At 36.9% G+C, this 15,004-nt stretch overlaps 1 protein-coding gene across 13 annotated transcripts in view; it reads left to right on the top strand.

Moving 5' to 3' along the window:
* Positions 1-13,143, top strand: part of LPIN1 (lipin 1) — a 105,904-nt gene extending 92,761 nt beyond the window's left edge. For 6 of the 13 annotated variants that reach the window (XM_034432120.3, XM_034432117.3, XM_087882380.1 and 3 more), the window contains 9 exons: positions 461-553; positions 1,879-1,934; positions 2,578-2,698; positions 4,278-4,426; positions 7,221-7,307; positions 8,609-8,761; positions 9,935-10,049; positions 11,605-11,708; positions 12,855-13,143. In XM_034432120.3, the coding sequence (XP_034288011.2) occupies positions 461-553; positions 1,879-1,934; positions 2,578-2,698; positions 4,278-4,426; positions 7,221-7,307; positions 8,609-8,761; positions 9,935-10,049; positions 11,605-11,708; positions 12,855-13,023 (1,047 nt within the window). In that variant the 3' untranslated portion in view covers positions 13,024-13,143. Of the gene's footprint in view, positions 1-239; positions 300-460; positions 554-1,878; positions 1,935-2,577; positions 2,699-4,277; positions 4,427-7,220; positions 7,308-8,608; positions 8,762-9,934; positions 10,050-11,604; positions 11,709-12,854 lie in introns of all 13 variants that reach the window. The other 7 variants (XM_087882377.1, XM_034432119.2, XM_034432118.3 and 4 more) reach the window with 2 other exon arrangements.
* Positions 13,144-15,004: the final 1,861 nt, after the last annotated feature.

Below are 15,004 nucleotides of genomic sequence, written 5' to 3'. Positions count from 1 at the left end.
AACTATTATCATTTAACCCTTTTCTAATAATTATTAGAAGATAGTAAAACCATCCAGCTATTTATTATTTTTATGAAAGGCAGCCATGCTGAATTCCTTGCCAATAAAATGTCTTTTATAATTTATACTAAACAAAATTAGTGTTTCTTTCTCCCCACCTTTTGTGCATTACACTAAACTTATTATGCCCTTTTTGTTTCCATTTTTCTTTCCTATTTTTCTTTGTTGAATTTTTGAAGTGTTCTTGTTTAAGTTATTTCCGTGCACTTGTGGATACCATTAGGTTTTGCTTTAACAAGGTAGTATGTTTCCTTTGACTTGCTTTGCCTCAGTTTAAATTGTCTCTGAGGTTTTTTGGTTTTTTTTTTTGTTTTTGTTCCTTAAGAAAACCTTTTGTTTGCATGAATTCAATTACTTTTTCTTTAGTTCCATTATTTATGTTACCATCCATTTATCACAGGCCACTGTGGATTCTATAATGAGGGATAAGATGCCCAAAAAAGGTGGAAGATGGTGGTTTTCATGGAGAGGGAGGAATAACACTATCAAAGAGGTAAATCTGGAACTACCCTGAATTTTTCTTCTAGGCTTCTACACACACCAAGACACACACACACACACTTCATAAGCCCCTTGCATGAAACCTGTGACCTGTTGACTCTCCTTAAAAATCCAGATTTAAAAAAATGAACTGCTGAATGCTAAACACTGGCATTGTTTTGTTTGTTTGTTTGGGATCCTATTTAGGTCATAAGGGAATTACAGGTAGTCCTCGACTTACAACAGTTCCTTTAGTGACTATTCAAAGTTACAACGGCACTGAAAAAGCGACTTACGATGGTTTTTCACATTTACGACCATTACAGCATCCCCACAATCATGTGATTAAAATTCAAATACTTGGCAACCGACTCATATTTATGATGGTTGCAGTGTCCCCATGGGACACGTATTCACCTTTTGTGAAATTCTGACAAGCAAAGTCAACGGGGAAGCCAGAGGCACTTAACAATCGTGTTACTAATTTAACAACTGTAGTGATTCACTTGACAACTGTGGCAAGACAGGTGGTAAAACGGGGTAAAATTCACTTACCAAATGTCTCACTTAGCCACAGAAATTTTGGGCTCAATGGAGGACTACCTGTATTTGCAGATTCTTAAGACACATAAGCTGCCACAACAAAGATTTCCAGGAAGCTGATTATTGTAACTCTTGGTACAATATCTCACGTTCTTTCTTCAGCATCTCAAAGCTGATCAATAATATTTTCCTGAATAGTATTCAAGGTCGGCGTGAATAATTTAAAAACTCATTTGCTGGTTTGGCCCATGAGCCATCTGATTAAGCATTTTAGCTCCTGCAGGGATTGCCAAAATGGTTATGGGAGATTTTGAAGAAAGGCCTATGATTATGATGGCCAGGCCCTTTTATTATTCTCTAGTAGAAAGACAGTAGTTGTAGAATGGTCCATTTAGCTAATGGTATGCAATGATTTCACAGAATACTGCAATTGCAATTCCCTTCTGTATTGCTGCCAAGGAAACCCCATGGATGTATCCATGAAGTCATCAATAAGTCGAGTTACATTCAGTCTTACCTTTACTTTTTACTTATCATTAATATTCCCCATTAAACGTTAGAAGTAGGTCCAAGAAGAAATGATTAATCATAATAAAGCTCCTTATGTGAATCACCTAAACAAATGTTTCCCTCATAGCTGGATAAAACAGGCCAGTAAGAATGGATTTTGCAATAGAATAGTGCCATAACTGTGTTAATTTTTTGCTGTAGTTTGGTTTTCTTCAAAATAGGAAGACAATGGACTGTGCAAAATGTTCACACACTATTCCTCACCCATTTACATTTTACCCACAGGAAGCAAAGCCAGCACAAGGTCTCAGTGGAAAAGAAGAGAAGAGTATTGCAGACAGGTATTGGACATTGCTATCCTGATTTTTTTTAATTTTTAAAAATTATCTTATTTATATATTCAAAATGGTAAGACAACACCTTCTGAGTTTCATAACTGAATAAGATTTGAATCCAAATCTGTTAGATGTTAGTTGGTGTTTAAGTGTTATGGTGTCTCTTTCCAAATTGCTTCAAACTTATTTCACTGACAAATTTATTTGGGAGTTTTGCAAGATGAAAATCCTTTGTTAGTTCTGGTAGCATAGTTGTGACGATTGACTATTTGTCTCTGCTGCTACTTTATTATTTTATTACTTTTATAGAAAGATGACAGTTCTGGGAGCTTCAACCAATATCAAATTATGAATAATCAGAGAAAAAGATAAATGACTGTGAATTATATCAGTATGATTTCAGCCTGTATAGTTTAATGAGGGAAGTAACAGATTAGGGTTTGCTGAGATTGCTGTCCATATCAGGCAGGCAAGAAACTCACTGGGTGATCTTGAGCCAGTCATTCTTTTTTGACCTAGCATCTCAAAGAGAGTTCAGTTGTCATAAATAAAATAATCAATAGTGGCTGAGGAATAATATTTACAAATCTGTCTCCCCATTGAGTTGATACAGAAAAGAAATATGAACATTCTGTGTCTGATGTTTCAGAATCAAAGATGATTCTTCTTCAAGTGATGAAGACCACCGAACTAAAAGTGAAACCACCCACCTTCCACTGTTGTCTGGAATAGGTTATAAAAAGAGCCTTCGACTCAGTTCAGAACAGCTGGTAAGTAACATCTGTCATCAGGATTTCTCCCCATTATTATCACGGAGAATCCACCTGTGATAATAAGAGAGTTCCCAGTATCGAGTAGTAAAGGATATCCTGTGGCATCACTTACTTACAAGAGAAGAAGAGGTCATTGATTGGTAGTCCAGCTGGCCCAGTTATGTCCATGGTAGTGGGAAAGGAAACCTGTTAACTGAACTGTAGCAGAACAAAACAGTCAGATGATATCCATTAAGAATGGAGTAAAAAGGAACAAATTGACAGGTTGAGAAAAATCAGTAAAATGTATGGGACCGTGAATACATACATTTCTTTTTCTGTCTATGGAGATTCTCAGTCATCCAGGTCATGGTTGTCCCAAAGATAGCGTTCAAAAGGCAACTGGACTTTCTTGGTTTTTTCTTTGAAAACCTTTCGCTTCTCATTCAAGAAACTTCTTCAGTTCTGGAAGTTTCTTGGATGAGAAGCGAAATGTTTTCAAGGAAAAAAATCAAATTCCAGCTGCCTTTTGAACAGCATTTTTAGGGTTTTTTTCTCCGGGTACTGGGAATTTGTTTTCTTTTTCTTTGAGATATGCTTCAACATATCTTTACTATGGTGACATATCTTTCCTATGGTGTAGAGTCTGCTTCCTTTCTTGAAAGAAAGCATTCTGGTTTCTAATGGCTGAGGTGCCAGTTTCAAAGATGCCACTTTGATCTTGCCAAGAACATGGTCTGTTACTGAGCCATGGACCCTTCTGCTTTTACCAAGTTATTGGAAGATTTTGTGTAGTCACTATGCCAAAAATTTGGCACCTGAGCAAACCTTTGAGGGACCATTTGTGGAATCTTTTGCCACCTTGTGAAGCAAAATCTGGAATTTAAAATAGAATTCTTTATTGGCCAAATGTGATTGGACACAAAAGGAATTTGTCGCCAGTGCATTAACTCTCAGTATACATGCAAGCAACAAGTGATAAATCATGATCATAATCATAAATAATTTAGGCCTCTCTGAATAATTTTTGTAAAAGGAGGAAAGAGAAGCCGAGTATTTGCACTGTAATACTGACTGACAGGAAATGATTCTTGATTGGTGGTGGACAGGGGCGTAATTTTCAGAAAGAAGGAGTCCAGTTTGAGTCTTCACATCTTTTTGGCTAAGGAGGCTTCTTTGATAACACAGCATTTCATTCTGTAAGCTCAGCATTGAATACAGGTGAAGGAAGCATTTTGCTTTAACCAAAGTTGGTGTTTAAGTGTCTATAAAATGATTTTGGAAAAGCTTAACATGATTACTGTCTGCATATGCCAAAATTACCTATAGCATTAATGAGGTTTTCCTGAGGGATTTTATCTATCATGGCTTTGTACATTAGTGGACTTTCACCTTGTAGGTTATTTTAAGGCATAATCAAAATAATTCATTAGTTGGTGTAGAATGAAATATTTTCCTAACATTAAGTTTATCACCATAAGTTGTTAGCTTGGAAGCTGTAAGTATAATTGCAGCTTCATTTGATCTACAATTCCACGTATATTTCCTTCAAAGTAAGTCTGAATTGTAGACTTGTTTTGTTTTGTTTTTTTGACAGAAAAATCTCAACCTTAAAAATGGTCCCAATGATGTCACTTTTAGTGTCACAACACAATATCAAGGAACATGTCGCTGTGAAGGCACCATTTATTTATGGAACTGGGATGACAAAGTCATTATTTCTGACATTGATGGCACCATCACAAGGTGAGTTTTTAGCCAGACACAGAATGGCACATTTCTGTTCAGGGAATACTATGTTCTGCTCTCTCTGATAAGACAAACCAATAGTGATGTTTTTACTTTAAACTGAACAGCAAATATTAAAAGGTTGGCTAGTTCATGATTTGTGAAAGAGCAAACCCGAGCCCTACAGAAACAAACATTAAATATTTCCTTTGAAGTGTCCTTTCTGTTTAGTGTGGTGGTGTCATGTATATACATTTCACTTAAGGATCAAACTACTCCAAGCAACACATTGATGGCTCAGTCTGTGCCTTACAGCATACAAAAGCATTGGGCCATTGTCAAACATCAGACAAAGTGGGGATGCCAGCTATTTGCTTCTATTATGTGATACAAGAGTGACACAAAAAAGTAATAGTGGCTTTCTGCCAATCTGGCTGAAGAGATAGGAGAACGTCTTTTCCTGTTCTTTTATGTGCCAGACAGTGGCCAGCTGCAGGAGATACTTATCCTGACCACAGTATGGGTGAAATGTTGCAGGAGGGGCAGGTAGGTGTTTCTTGGTCTTTCATAGCCCAGGAAATCAGTGGTTGCAGTTCTTCTACATCCTCTTCATTTGGTCTGTTTATTTTTAGTATTCATTTTAAAGTATTCTTTAATCATTCCTATGCATTCTTTTATTGCTGAAGTCAAAGATCTGATTTTTTTTCCCTGTCATGCTTAGCCATAGTTTGTTTAAATGTGGCTCATTGAATTAAGCACAACTGGCTGAATTGACACATCATGGTTTTTAAATGGCAGTGGATAGGTTTATACAATATGCAAAAAGAAATCCCCCCCCCTCCCATGCCAAAATTTAGAATGACATATGTGGGAAGTGTCTAACAATGATTTTTAAAATCTACATTAACCTTAACTTTATCGTACTGCAATTATCCATGCCACCCAAATCTCAGGTTGTGTAATTGTAACTCCAAAAATCTTCTGTTTCTCAGCAGCACCCACTCTTTCATCCAAACCAAACAACAAGTTGCAAAATATAGTTTCTTCTTCTTTTTTGTACATTGCAACACCTTATATTTAACTTGTATTTTCCCCCCCGTCACACAAATTTAAATATATCCTTCTGGATTGTTTAAATGGTGTATCAGTTGTCAAAACTGATGTTTTGCTTTGCCTGACACAAAAACAACATGCTAGGCAAAACATCCATCTTAATCACAAAAATTCTTCCCAGCAATAACAATTCTAGTTCACCTCACATTAACATATCCTTTCTAATTTCATTCTATGTTTTAACACAGTTATTTTGAAGTAATATATAATCCGGCCCTCTCAATTCCTGGCAAATAGATGGGGAAGAAATGGAGGTAGTGACAGATTTTATTTTCCTGGGCTCCAAGATCACTACAGATGGGAACTGCAGCCAAAAAATTAAAAGATGCTTGCTCCTGGGGAGGAAAGCTATGGCAAATCTAGATGGCTTACTAAAAAGCACCCTGCCAACAAAAGTGTGTATAGTCAAGGCTATGGTTTTCCCAGTTGCAATGTATGGCTGTGAAAGTTGGACCATAAGAAAGGCTGAGCGCCAAAGAATTGAGGCCTTTGAACTATGGTGTTGGAGAAGACTCCTGTGAGTCCCTTGGACTGCAAGGCGATCAAACCAGTCAGTCCTAGAGCAGATCAACCCTGACTGTTCTTTAGAAGGGCAGATCCTGAAGATGAAACTCAAATACTTTGGCCACCTAATGAGAAGGAAGGACTCACTGGAGAAGAGCCTAATTCTGGGAAAGATTGAGGGCAAAAGAAGAAGGGGACGACAGAGAACGAGGTGGCTGGATGGAATCACTGAAGCAATAGGCGTGAGCTTAAATGGACTCCAGAGGATGGTAGAGGACAGGAAGGCCTGGAGGAATGTTGTCCATGGGGTCACGATGGGTCAGACACGACTTCGCAACTAACAACAACAAATACATAATCCATACTTGTCACATGATGACAAATATTTTATCTTCTCAATTTTAAAGCCTTTTATTCATAAATTCTGCTTTACCTTGTATTTTCATATTTTTCATTGCTATCTTTAGCTTCTGTATATTAATGTTAAATCCTACTAATGCATCAAATTCTGTTAGACTTGCCATACTGAGAATAAGGAATAGATACAAATCCAGATTGTGCCCTAAACACCTTTGTTGCTATTAGAACAAAAGAAGCATTTGATGGATGTGTAATAGTAAGCCAACACAAATGGCTAACTTATTGTGATTATTAGAATTCTGTCAAAGGCAATGTAAAATAAAATCAACAGAAGAGCTAGTGATAAAGGGATATATTTATTTACAATTATTATAAAGTTTAAACTAGACAAAAGAATCCATGGTTCTGAACATTGTAGGGCTGAATTTGAAATATAATTGTACAAATAGTAACATGTAATTGCTAAAATGTATAAACATCTATTGAAATTTTGAAGTGAAAGAATGTAAGATAAAGTGGCTGAAAATAACTGCTGCTCCTAATATATAATTTAGTCATGAAAGGATTTTGGAAATAATACTATTACCAAGTCAATAGGGTCAAAATTAGAATATTTCCAACACCTCCATTGTAAAGTGAAAATAATTCTTTGGAAAGGAAAACAAATAAATGATATTTCTAAATATATATTCCTGCATTGCTAGAGGTCATTTAAGTAATTATGCTGACCAACAAATATATTAATGTTAACTGCCAAACATGTTCTCTGTATTCCACAAATACAGCTTGTTATTGTATATTTCATCTTGGTTTCAAATATCTTCTGTTTTTTCAGATCAGATACTTTAGGTCATATTTTGCCTACCCTTGGCAAGGACTGGACACATCAAGGCATTGCTAAATTGTATCACAAAGTGAGCCAGTAAGTATATTAATTATTCTGCAAAATCACCTCTTCTTCCTTTGTCAGTTTCCACTGCATATGTCAGTTTCCATTGCATATGAGTTGGCATATAAAAATAAATGCCAATTCTTGAGCTAGAAATATTTCAAACATTGAGAATTGAGTACCCATCCTTCAGATAGGACAGATAGGCAGCTTCCAGAAGTCATTGTGTAGCATAGAGGGTCTCCAGACTTGGCAACTTTAAGACTTGTGGACTTCAATTCCCAGAATTCTTCAGCCAGCCATGCTGACTAGGAAATTCTGGGAGTTGATGTCAACAAGTCTTGAAGTTATTAAGTTAGCATAAAAAGAAATATGTTTCAGTGGCCCACCCAATTTGCCTAAGAGCCCATTTTTTTCTCCTTTAATGCATATGCAGAACTCATGGACGTGAACTGTGCTAAATTTTCTTCTGTATGTGTATTTGGACATGTATACCTTTTGGTGTCTACAGGTAGTCCTCAATTTACAACCATAATTGTAACCTGAATTTCCATTGCTAAATGAAGGGGTTGTTAAATGAGTCACACTCATTTTAATGACCTTTTTGCATAGGGGTTTTTTCAGCGAATTACTGCAGTTGTTAAATGAATCACATGTGGTTAAGCAAATCTGGTTTCCCCCATTGATTTTCCTTGTTGGAATCTGGCTGGGAAGGTTACAGATGGTTACAGATGGTTACATGATCCTAGGAGATTGCAACCATTGTAAATGCATAGTGGTTGTCATGTGCCCAAATTTTGATCATGTGACTGTGGCGATCATAAATGCGAGGACGAATCAGTGTTGTAATGTCAAGCATAAATATCCAAGAGCATTAATTGAGTTCAAAGCACAGAAGAATTCATTATTGCTAGGTCTAACATAAGAATCTAGTCAACTATTGGCCAAAGCTTAAGTGGCATTAGATAAGAGTCAATGGAATTCATGGGGGGGAGGGGGCTGGAGTTGGCTCTCTTGTGGAAATTCAATGACTCCAAATGATGACACGTTTAATCTCACCTTCCAGCCCACCTCCCTTCTGCTTTTTTCCTACATGTTTGAATGATTGCTAAATGAATAGTTGCAAGACAAGGACTATCAGTATATATCTATATCTATCCAAGGTTCTTGGGAAGAACTTAATGTGTATGAAGGCCAACACCAGCTAAAGAACTGGCAGCTGTGATTTTATATTGTTGCATACATAACAGTAATAATCCCTGTAGGCTGCAAAAACAATTTCAATAAATGTGTGATGATGACGGTCTGTTTTTTTTTTCTCTTTAAAACCACAGAAATGGATACAAGTTCCTGTACTGTTCAGCCCGTGCTATTGGGATGGCAGATATGACTCGAGGTTACTTGCATTGGGTGAACGAGCGGGGAACGGTGTTACCGCAAGGACCTGTGCTATTGAGTCCCAGCAGTTTGTTCTCAGCTTTTCACAGGTATCACAGCTCTTGGTTCTTGTAACCTTAGATCAGTGTATCTCAATCCTGGCCTTTTAAGAGGTGTGGATATCAACTCCCAGAATTCCAGTTGAGGAATTCTGATAGTTGAAACTCACACCTCTTAAAAGGGCTACGGCTGAGAAAAACTGCTGTGAACAGGGTGTAATTTTTTTCCATCCCTGAAATGATGGAAAACCATGACAGGGGTGTCAACTCACTTCGTCAGGGCGGCATCATGTGACATTTCCGGACTTTTTCCCCCTTCACTAACCCGAGTGTGGGTGTGGCCAGCACGTGACGCATCTGGCCCATGGGCTGGGAGTTTTACAGCCCTCGATTAGACCTATTACATAATAAGATTAAGATGTCAACAGTTACATACTGTTGAAAGGAATCATATACTTGTGTAGTGACTCCACAAAATGTAGTAGCAAAATATATTGTTGTCCAGTAATGCATGTTGTTGCATTCAGTATTTATGAGTCAACTCTAGTAAAAGGTAATTATGAGATCCCAATGAAAAAGCAGTGAGATTTAAGCTATTTCTGGCAGAAATATACATGTATGGGTTTGGGACCTGTAATCAGAATTCACCTTATGCACAAAATTGCGTTTTAATGGGAAATATATAAAAGCAGAGAATTTTCCCCACTAAATATATTCTTAATCCACTTGCTTCTTGTTTGTATTGAATAAAAATGAGCTAAAAGAAAAATGTTTGATCTTTATATTTCTAAAATATAGCAGATTGGAAAACTTTCCCTTTCTGATTTGATGTTGTTGTCCATTGAGGAAGAAGGAAATCAGATAATCATAAAATAATTATAAGGCCAATAGATTCATCAGTAAATTATACATTTTTCTTGAAGACTGAAAGTTTATCCAAATGAACCACAGCTCTCACATTGCCAAAATCAGTAGGTTCATAGCAATGCAATTGGCCTTTTTCATGTACATAGAATGCGTTTTTGTGTTTAAGTTTAAACAGCCCTATGGACCATAAAAATTTCTGAAAACCTTGAGAGATTATTAGAAGTCTTCATCAATTGAAACTGTTCACATAGCTGAAAGAAATATACTGTGTATCATTTACACATAAAGCATTGTCATCTAATAGTTCACTTTATTTTATTTATTTTTACCTAATTTTCTTTTCTTCTTCTATTTCAGGGAAGTGATAGAGAAGAAGCCAGAGAAATTTAAAGTTCAATGTTTAACAGACATAAAAAACTTATTTCATCCTAACACAGAACCTTTTTATGCTGCCTTTGGCAACAGGCCTGCTGTAAGTACCAATTGTGATGATAATTCCCAGAGATTTCTTCCATAGAAGCATTGGCACTGCAGCATTCATTTTTCAGTTTAGAAAAGTATTCTCCAGATTCTGCTAAACTACAACTCCCACAGCTCCAGTTGGCCATGCTGGCTTGGGTCATTTGGATCTGTTCTTGACCACCCCAGACCCCTGATCTGATTCAGAAGGATGCCATCATTGGTGGTATCAAAAGCTGCTAAGAGATACCAGTGCTAGATATTGGTTTGAAACAAGACTAAAAGGAGTCCAGGAAACCTGTTTCCCCCAGGAATGCCCGTTGAAACTGCAGTCTTCCAGTGTTGCTGGCTCCTGCAATGTTTTTTTGAGGAAGGATCAATCCATCTCCTCCAGAGTCAATAGAACCATCCCCTCTCTCAAGGATGAATTCACCATTACATAGATCCAACCATACCACCTCCTGGGAGACCTTGTCCAACCAGAATGGACATAGATCTGAAACACAGGTGGTCATATTTACACCACCCCCCTCAAAAAACCCCTGCCCCTTATCTCAGGACTAACAGGTTCAAACCCTTCCCAGATAATGTAACTAGACTGTGCCTCAATCACCTGCAAAGGACTTACATGGCTGACCTCCAGCTCAAAGTGGATCAGACCCAACAGATAATGAGAATAGCCCTCAATGACCTTGTAGGTATTCCACTGGTCCCCACTGGTTCCTCCCTGCCTAGGTATAATTGAATCATCTTAAATCTGCAGATGGGAAATCAGTAGATAAAATAACAGCAGAGAAATGCATACACTGCTCTTATCTTCTCAAGATAATCCTTAGCAAAGGCATCTTATCTGTGCTCAGATACACTCTTCTATATTGCTTCCATTCCCTAGGCAGCCAGATCAAGCATTCACTGAATGTGTCAAGGTTCCAAGTAAAACCCACAACGAACCTCGAGGCTCGAAGTTCCTCAGAGTTCCATTTTATTAGAGATGTCATATTGGCACATCTGGGAAAACCCGAATCTGAAAGCTTCCGGATTTTCCTCACCCAAAAGAAAGTCAAAGTCCCTTCCCCTGCACCCACATTTCCATCACATGGTCCAATCAATTCACCATTAACGGGAGATGCCTCCAAGTCATGCTACTCCAGGTGCAGGGGAGAATGTCCTTAACTCTCAGAGAAAAGAATGTTGTTATGACTATATATCTTTACCGCTCCATGCTATCCCCCCTCCCAATTACCCACAGCACCAAGTGTGGCAGCCCTGACGATCCAAAGAAAAAGATGGCCTCCCGGGTTGACAGAATGTTTGTGAAACTCTACTGCCTTTTTTAAAATGGTGATAATGACCAGGATTTTTTTTTAAAATGTTGGAAAACAACGGTGGCAAATCATTTCTGTGTTATTACTGTGAAAACTACTGTCTCAGAAGTTCAAGTTTAAGGAATCAGTTCTTGGAATATATGTTTTATAACTTAAAATGTATGAAGTGCCTCCAATATATACACCTAAAACTATTTGTGGGTTATTTTAATGTGAGTCATATATTTTTGTTATTTTATCCAGGATGTATACTCATACAAGCAAGTTGGAGTTTCACTAAACAGAATATTCACCGTTAATCCAAAAGGAGAACTAATTCAAGAACATGCTAAGACCAACATTTCATCGTGAGTATCTTTCTGCTGCTTATGTAGTTCTGATTTTTCTCCTTAAGTCCTTGATGCTGAAAGTTATAACAGGAATTAAGTGAATTGACTGGAAATAAAAAAATCTGTGATATGATGTGTATTCCTAAACATTTATTTTGGTTGTGTAGAGATTAACATCAAAGAGTAGGATTCAGCGTTTTCTTTATTTAAACAATCTCCTTGTTAAAGGACCTACACTTTTGGTTTGAAAATGCATTTGCAGTAATTTAAAAATGTCCTCTTAAGATTTCAATAAGGGGCGGGTATTTGGGCATACAACAGAATAATCAAGTAATCATTTCTAAGAAAGAATGACCAAGTCCCATTGTAGGTACAATCCATTAACAACTTTCCTCCTTTCCAAACTTTTGTTTTCGGCTGTCTCATAAACTGTCTGTTTGTCTACTAAGTGGTTATGTTTGATAGGTTTTCTGAAGTTGAAATTCAGGTGGGAAAAATATTTGGAAGTGATTATAGAGGGAAATGTAACACTTTGCTACAAATGGAGTTTTCTAGGGGTTAATAAATTTGATTAGGAAAAATGAGATCTTGTTGTTTTCACCTGGATCTCTATCCTGCTGTTTCCAATCTTCGAAATCTGAAGTTCAGGATAATTTCCGTTTGGCCATTGAAAGCCTTACTTTTAAAAACACCTCACAGGTTCACCTGTTCATTTCTAAAAGCTGCAGGAGATGCTTTTGTAGCTGTTTTTACTTCAGTGGGTTTTGTAAATCCATTGTGACTTATTTTCTTACAAGTCTTTTGCTGTAAGACTGACTAACTGCGGTTTACAAATCTTCAAGCAGCATCCCAACTCTACTCTTCCTAGCAGTGCTTTAGAAAATCACAGTTCTACGCCTAACATTCAGAAATAAGTTAAAAGGCTGAAGGGATGTTATGTTTTTTTTAATTATTTTGCCTGAGTTGTGTTCATGCAATTCCCAACATGAGTAATATAGTGAATAATGTTTTGGTTTTTACCTTTTTACTGTTTTATAAACTGTCCAAAGTTGCCTTATTGGTGAGAAGGGCAGCATAGAAATTAAATAAATAAATAAAATCATTCAGATAATATCTCAGATGTTTCTCTCTCCCCCCCCCCACCCATTCTCTCTTCCCTCACAGGTATGTGAGACTTTGCGAAGTGGTGGATCATGTATTTCCCTTGCTGAAAAGACGGCATTCTTCAGATTTCCCCTGTTCTGACACCTATAGTCAGTTCACATACTGGAGGGAGCCACTGCCACCTTTTGAAAATCCAGATATTCATTCTAGTTTGCCACAACTCTTTTGAAACATCTTGGCGGCATCTCAACATCTCAGCTCTTCTGTGCTTCAGTTGTTCAACTGGATTTTGCGCCTCAAACAAAATTTGGGATGCAGTGGTTTTAAAAAAAAAAACCCAGTTCAGAAATTACCTTTGTTCTTTAAAAGCATTTCTGAAGGTTGTCCATCCAGCTCTTCACCAGCATAATGCTTAAGTGGTACCCAATGCCATGTATTCTTTTGAAAGGGACAATTCCGGGTGCCGTGGTAGTGGTTATCTCAAAGTCCTCTATGGTCTTCAGTGTTTCCATGTGAGCTTTGAAAGCACAGGGATGTGCTTGCCTCTTGAAGCACTACTTCCATCCCCTACTTCTCAGGTAGAGGAAGAGGAAACAACTCTAAGCCTCCGAGGTGTAACACGTACATTTTCTATACTCCCCCTCCCAAAAAAAACCCAGTCATCAACAAAATACGTTGAGATCAAGTGAACAAAATTCAGTCGATCGATAAGCTTAACACAGCATTGCTGTGATCACTAGCACTGTACTAGTTTGTATTGATAGGGGTATGATTCTAACCTCCAATTCTGTCAATATTGCCAAATCGTTCTTTCAATTTCATTGTTATGATGAAAATCTTTTTTTTTTTAAAAAGGAATTGAATGCATATTTTGATTATCATTTGCAGGCGACTAGTCGGCTCTACTAAGTTTAGGCCATATTTTACCAAACGAAACCTTGAGCCTGCTACGATTACTGTACACTGTGCTTCATCTTATTTTTGCTGGAAGGTTTGGGCCCGCCAGAGGTCCCACAGTGCAATATTTATATGATCATAGCTAAGAGTTTACTACTATGACATATATGCTTTTCAAATAGTGTGTCTTAGAAGGATACTTGGCAGCGGAGTCCTCTGCCTTTCCTGGTTTCTTTTCCATGAAGAGCGATGCCATTTAAGTAGAAGTGTGCTCTTCCCATCTAACATGATAATATGTAAAAGTTTCTGCTTCCAATTGCAAGGGAAACATGTCTGGAAATATTTTTAGTGAACTTTCTTGAATTGCTTCGTTGCTGGTTCAGCATATTTTATTTGCACTACGTGAATTAGATGTGAGGTGTGAAGGAGTTGGATGATTTTAAATCCTCTGAAGAGTTCTCTTTTGGTATTTCTCTTTTTCTTTTATCACACAATTTTGAGATTAATATAATTTGGGGTGTCCTACATTATAGACAGCCTTTATCGAGAGTTTTTCCTTTACATTTCATTTTTTTTCTTGATACAATTAGGAGAAATCATTATCTTCCTTTTTTTTTGTTACGTTTGAGTGTCTTGAGATTCAATATCATAATGAATATTTTAGATTGTTTTTGAGAGAAGCTGCTTTTTACAAGTTGCTGGCCTTCTTTAAAATGCAGATTTCCATTGTTTATACTATATATCAAATAATCTTTTTAAAAAAGAAAATCCTTGCTTTTATTAAACTATTTCCTTTTAATATTTATTGGAAGGTTGCTAGGTAATCCGTTTATATAAAGACAACAGGCCTGAGGCCTGTAAGTCTTTTTTAAAGTTAGAGACTGGGCAAAATTAATGCTGTTTGAGATGGTTAGAACTTATATTAAAATATATTTCTCACTGTGTTGAAATTTAACTCCAGTATTTTTCTCTTGCTGATCTCTGAGTAAATAATATCCCTTAGAAGAAATTGTTTGAAATCCTTCTTACATGAATTTTAGATATACCTCACTTGCCATTATATACATTCTGCTTCTTTTAAAAGGGAACTTAGAATTCTTTCTATTTGCGTTTTCATAATTGCATTCTAGCAACTCCCAAATACTGTGGCTAAATCCAGCTAAAGTTAATTATAATAAAGTTAAATTACTTTCACTTACTTGACTTAGATGTTTTTTCCCATAAATAATTACTTTGAAGTCCCAATGAAGTCATTGGGCTAACTTCTAGAAAAATATAATGGATTGCTGTGTTAGTAACCTTTGCCTTTAACT

Source organism: Pantherophis guttatus, chromosome 1 (genome assembly GCF_059756535.1).
Source record: "Pantherophis guttatus breed Tessera chromosome 1, ASM5975653v1, whole genome shotgun sequence".
Taxonomy (NCBI): domain Eukaryota; kingdom Metazoa; phylum Chordata; class Lepidosauria; order Squamata; family Colubridae; genus Pantherophis; species Pantherophis guttatus.
The sequence above is the reverse complement of the archived record's forward strand: the minus strand, read 5'-3'. Positions and strand labels throughout refer to the sequence as shown.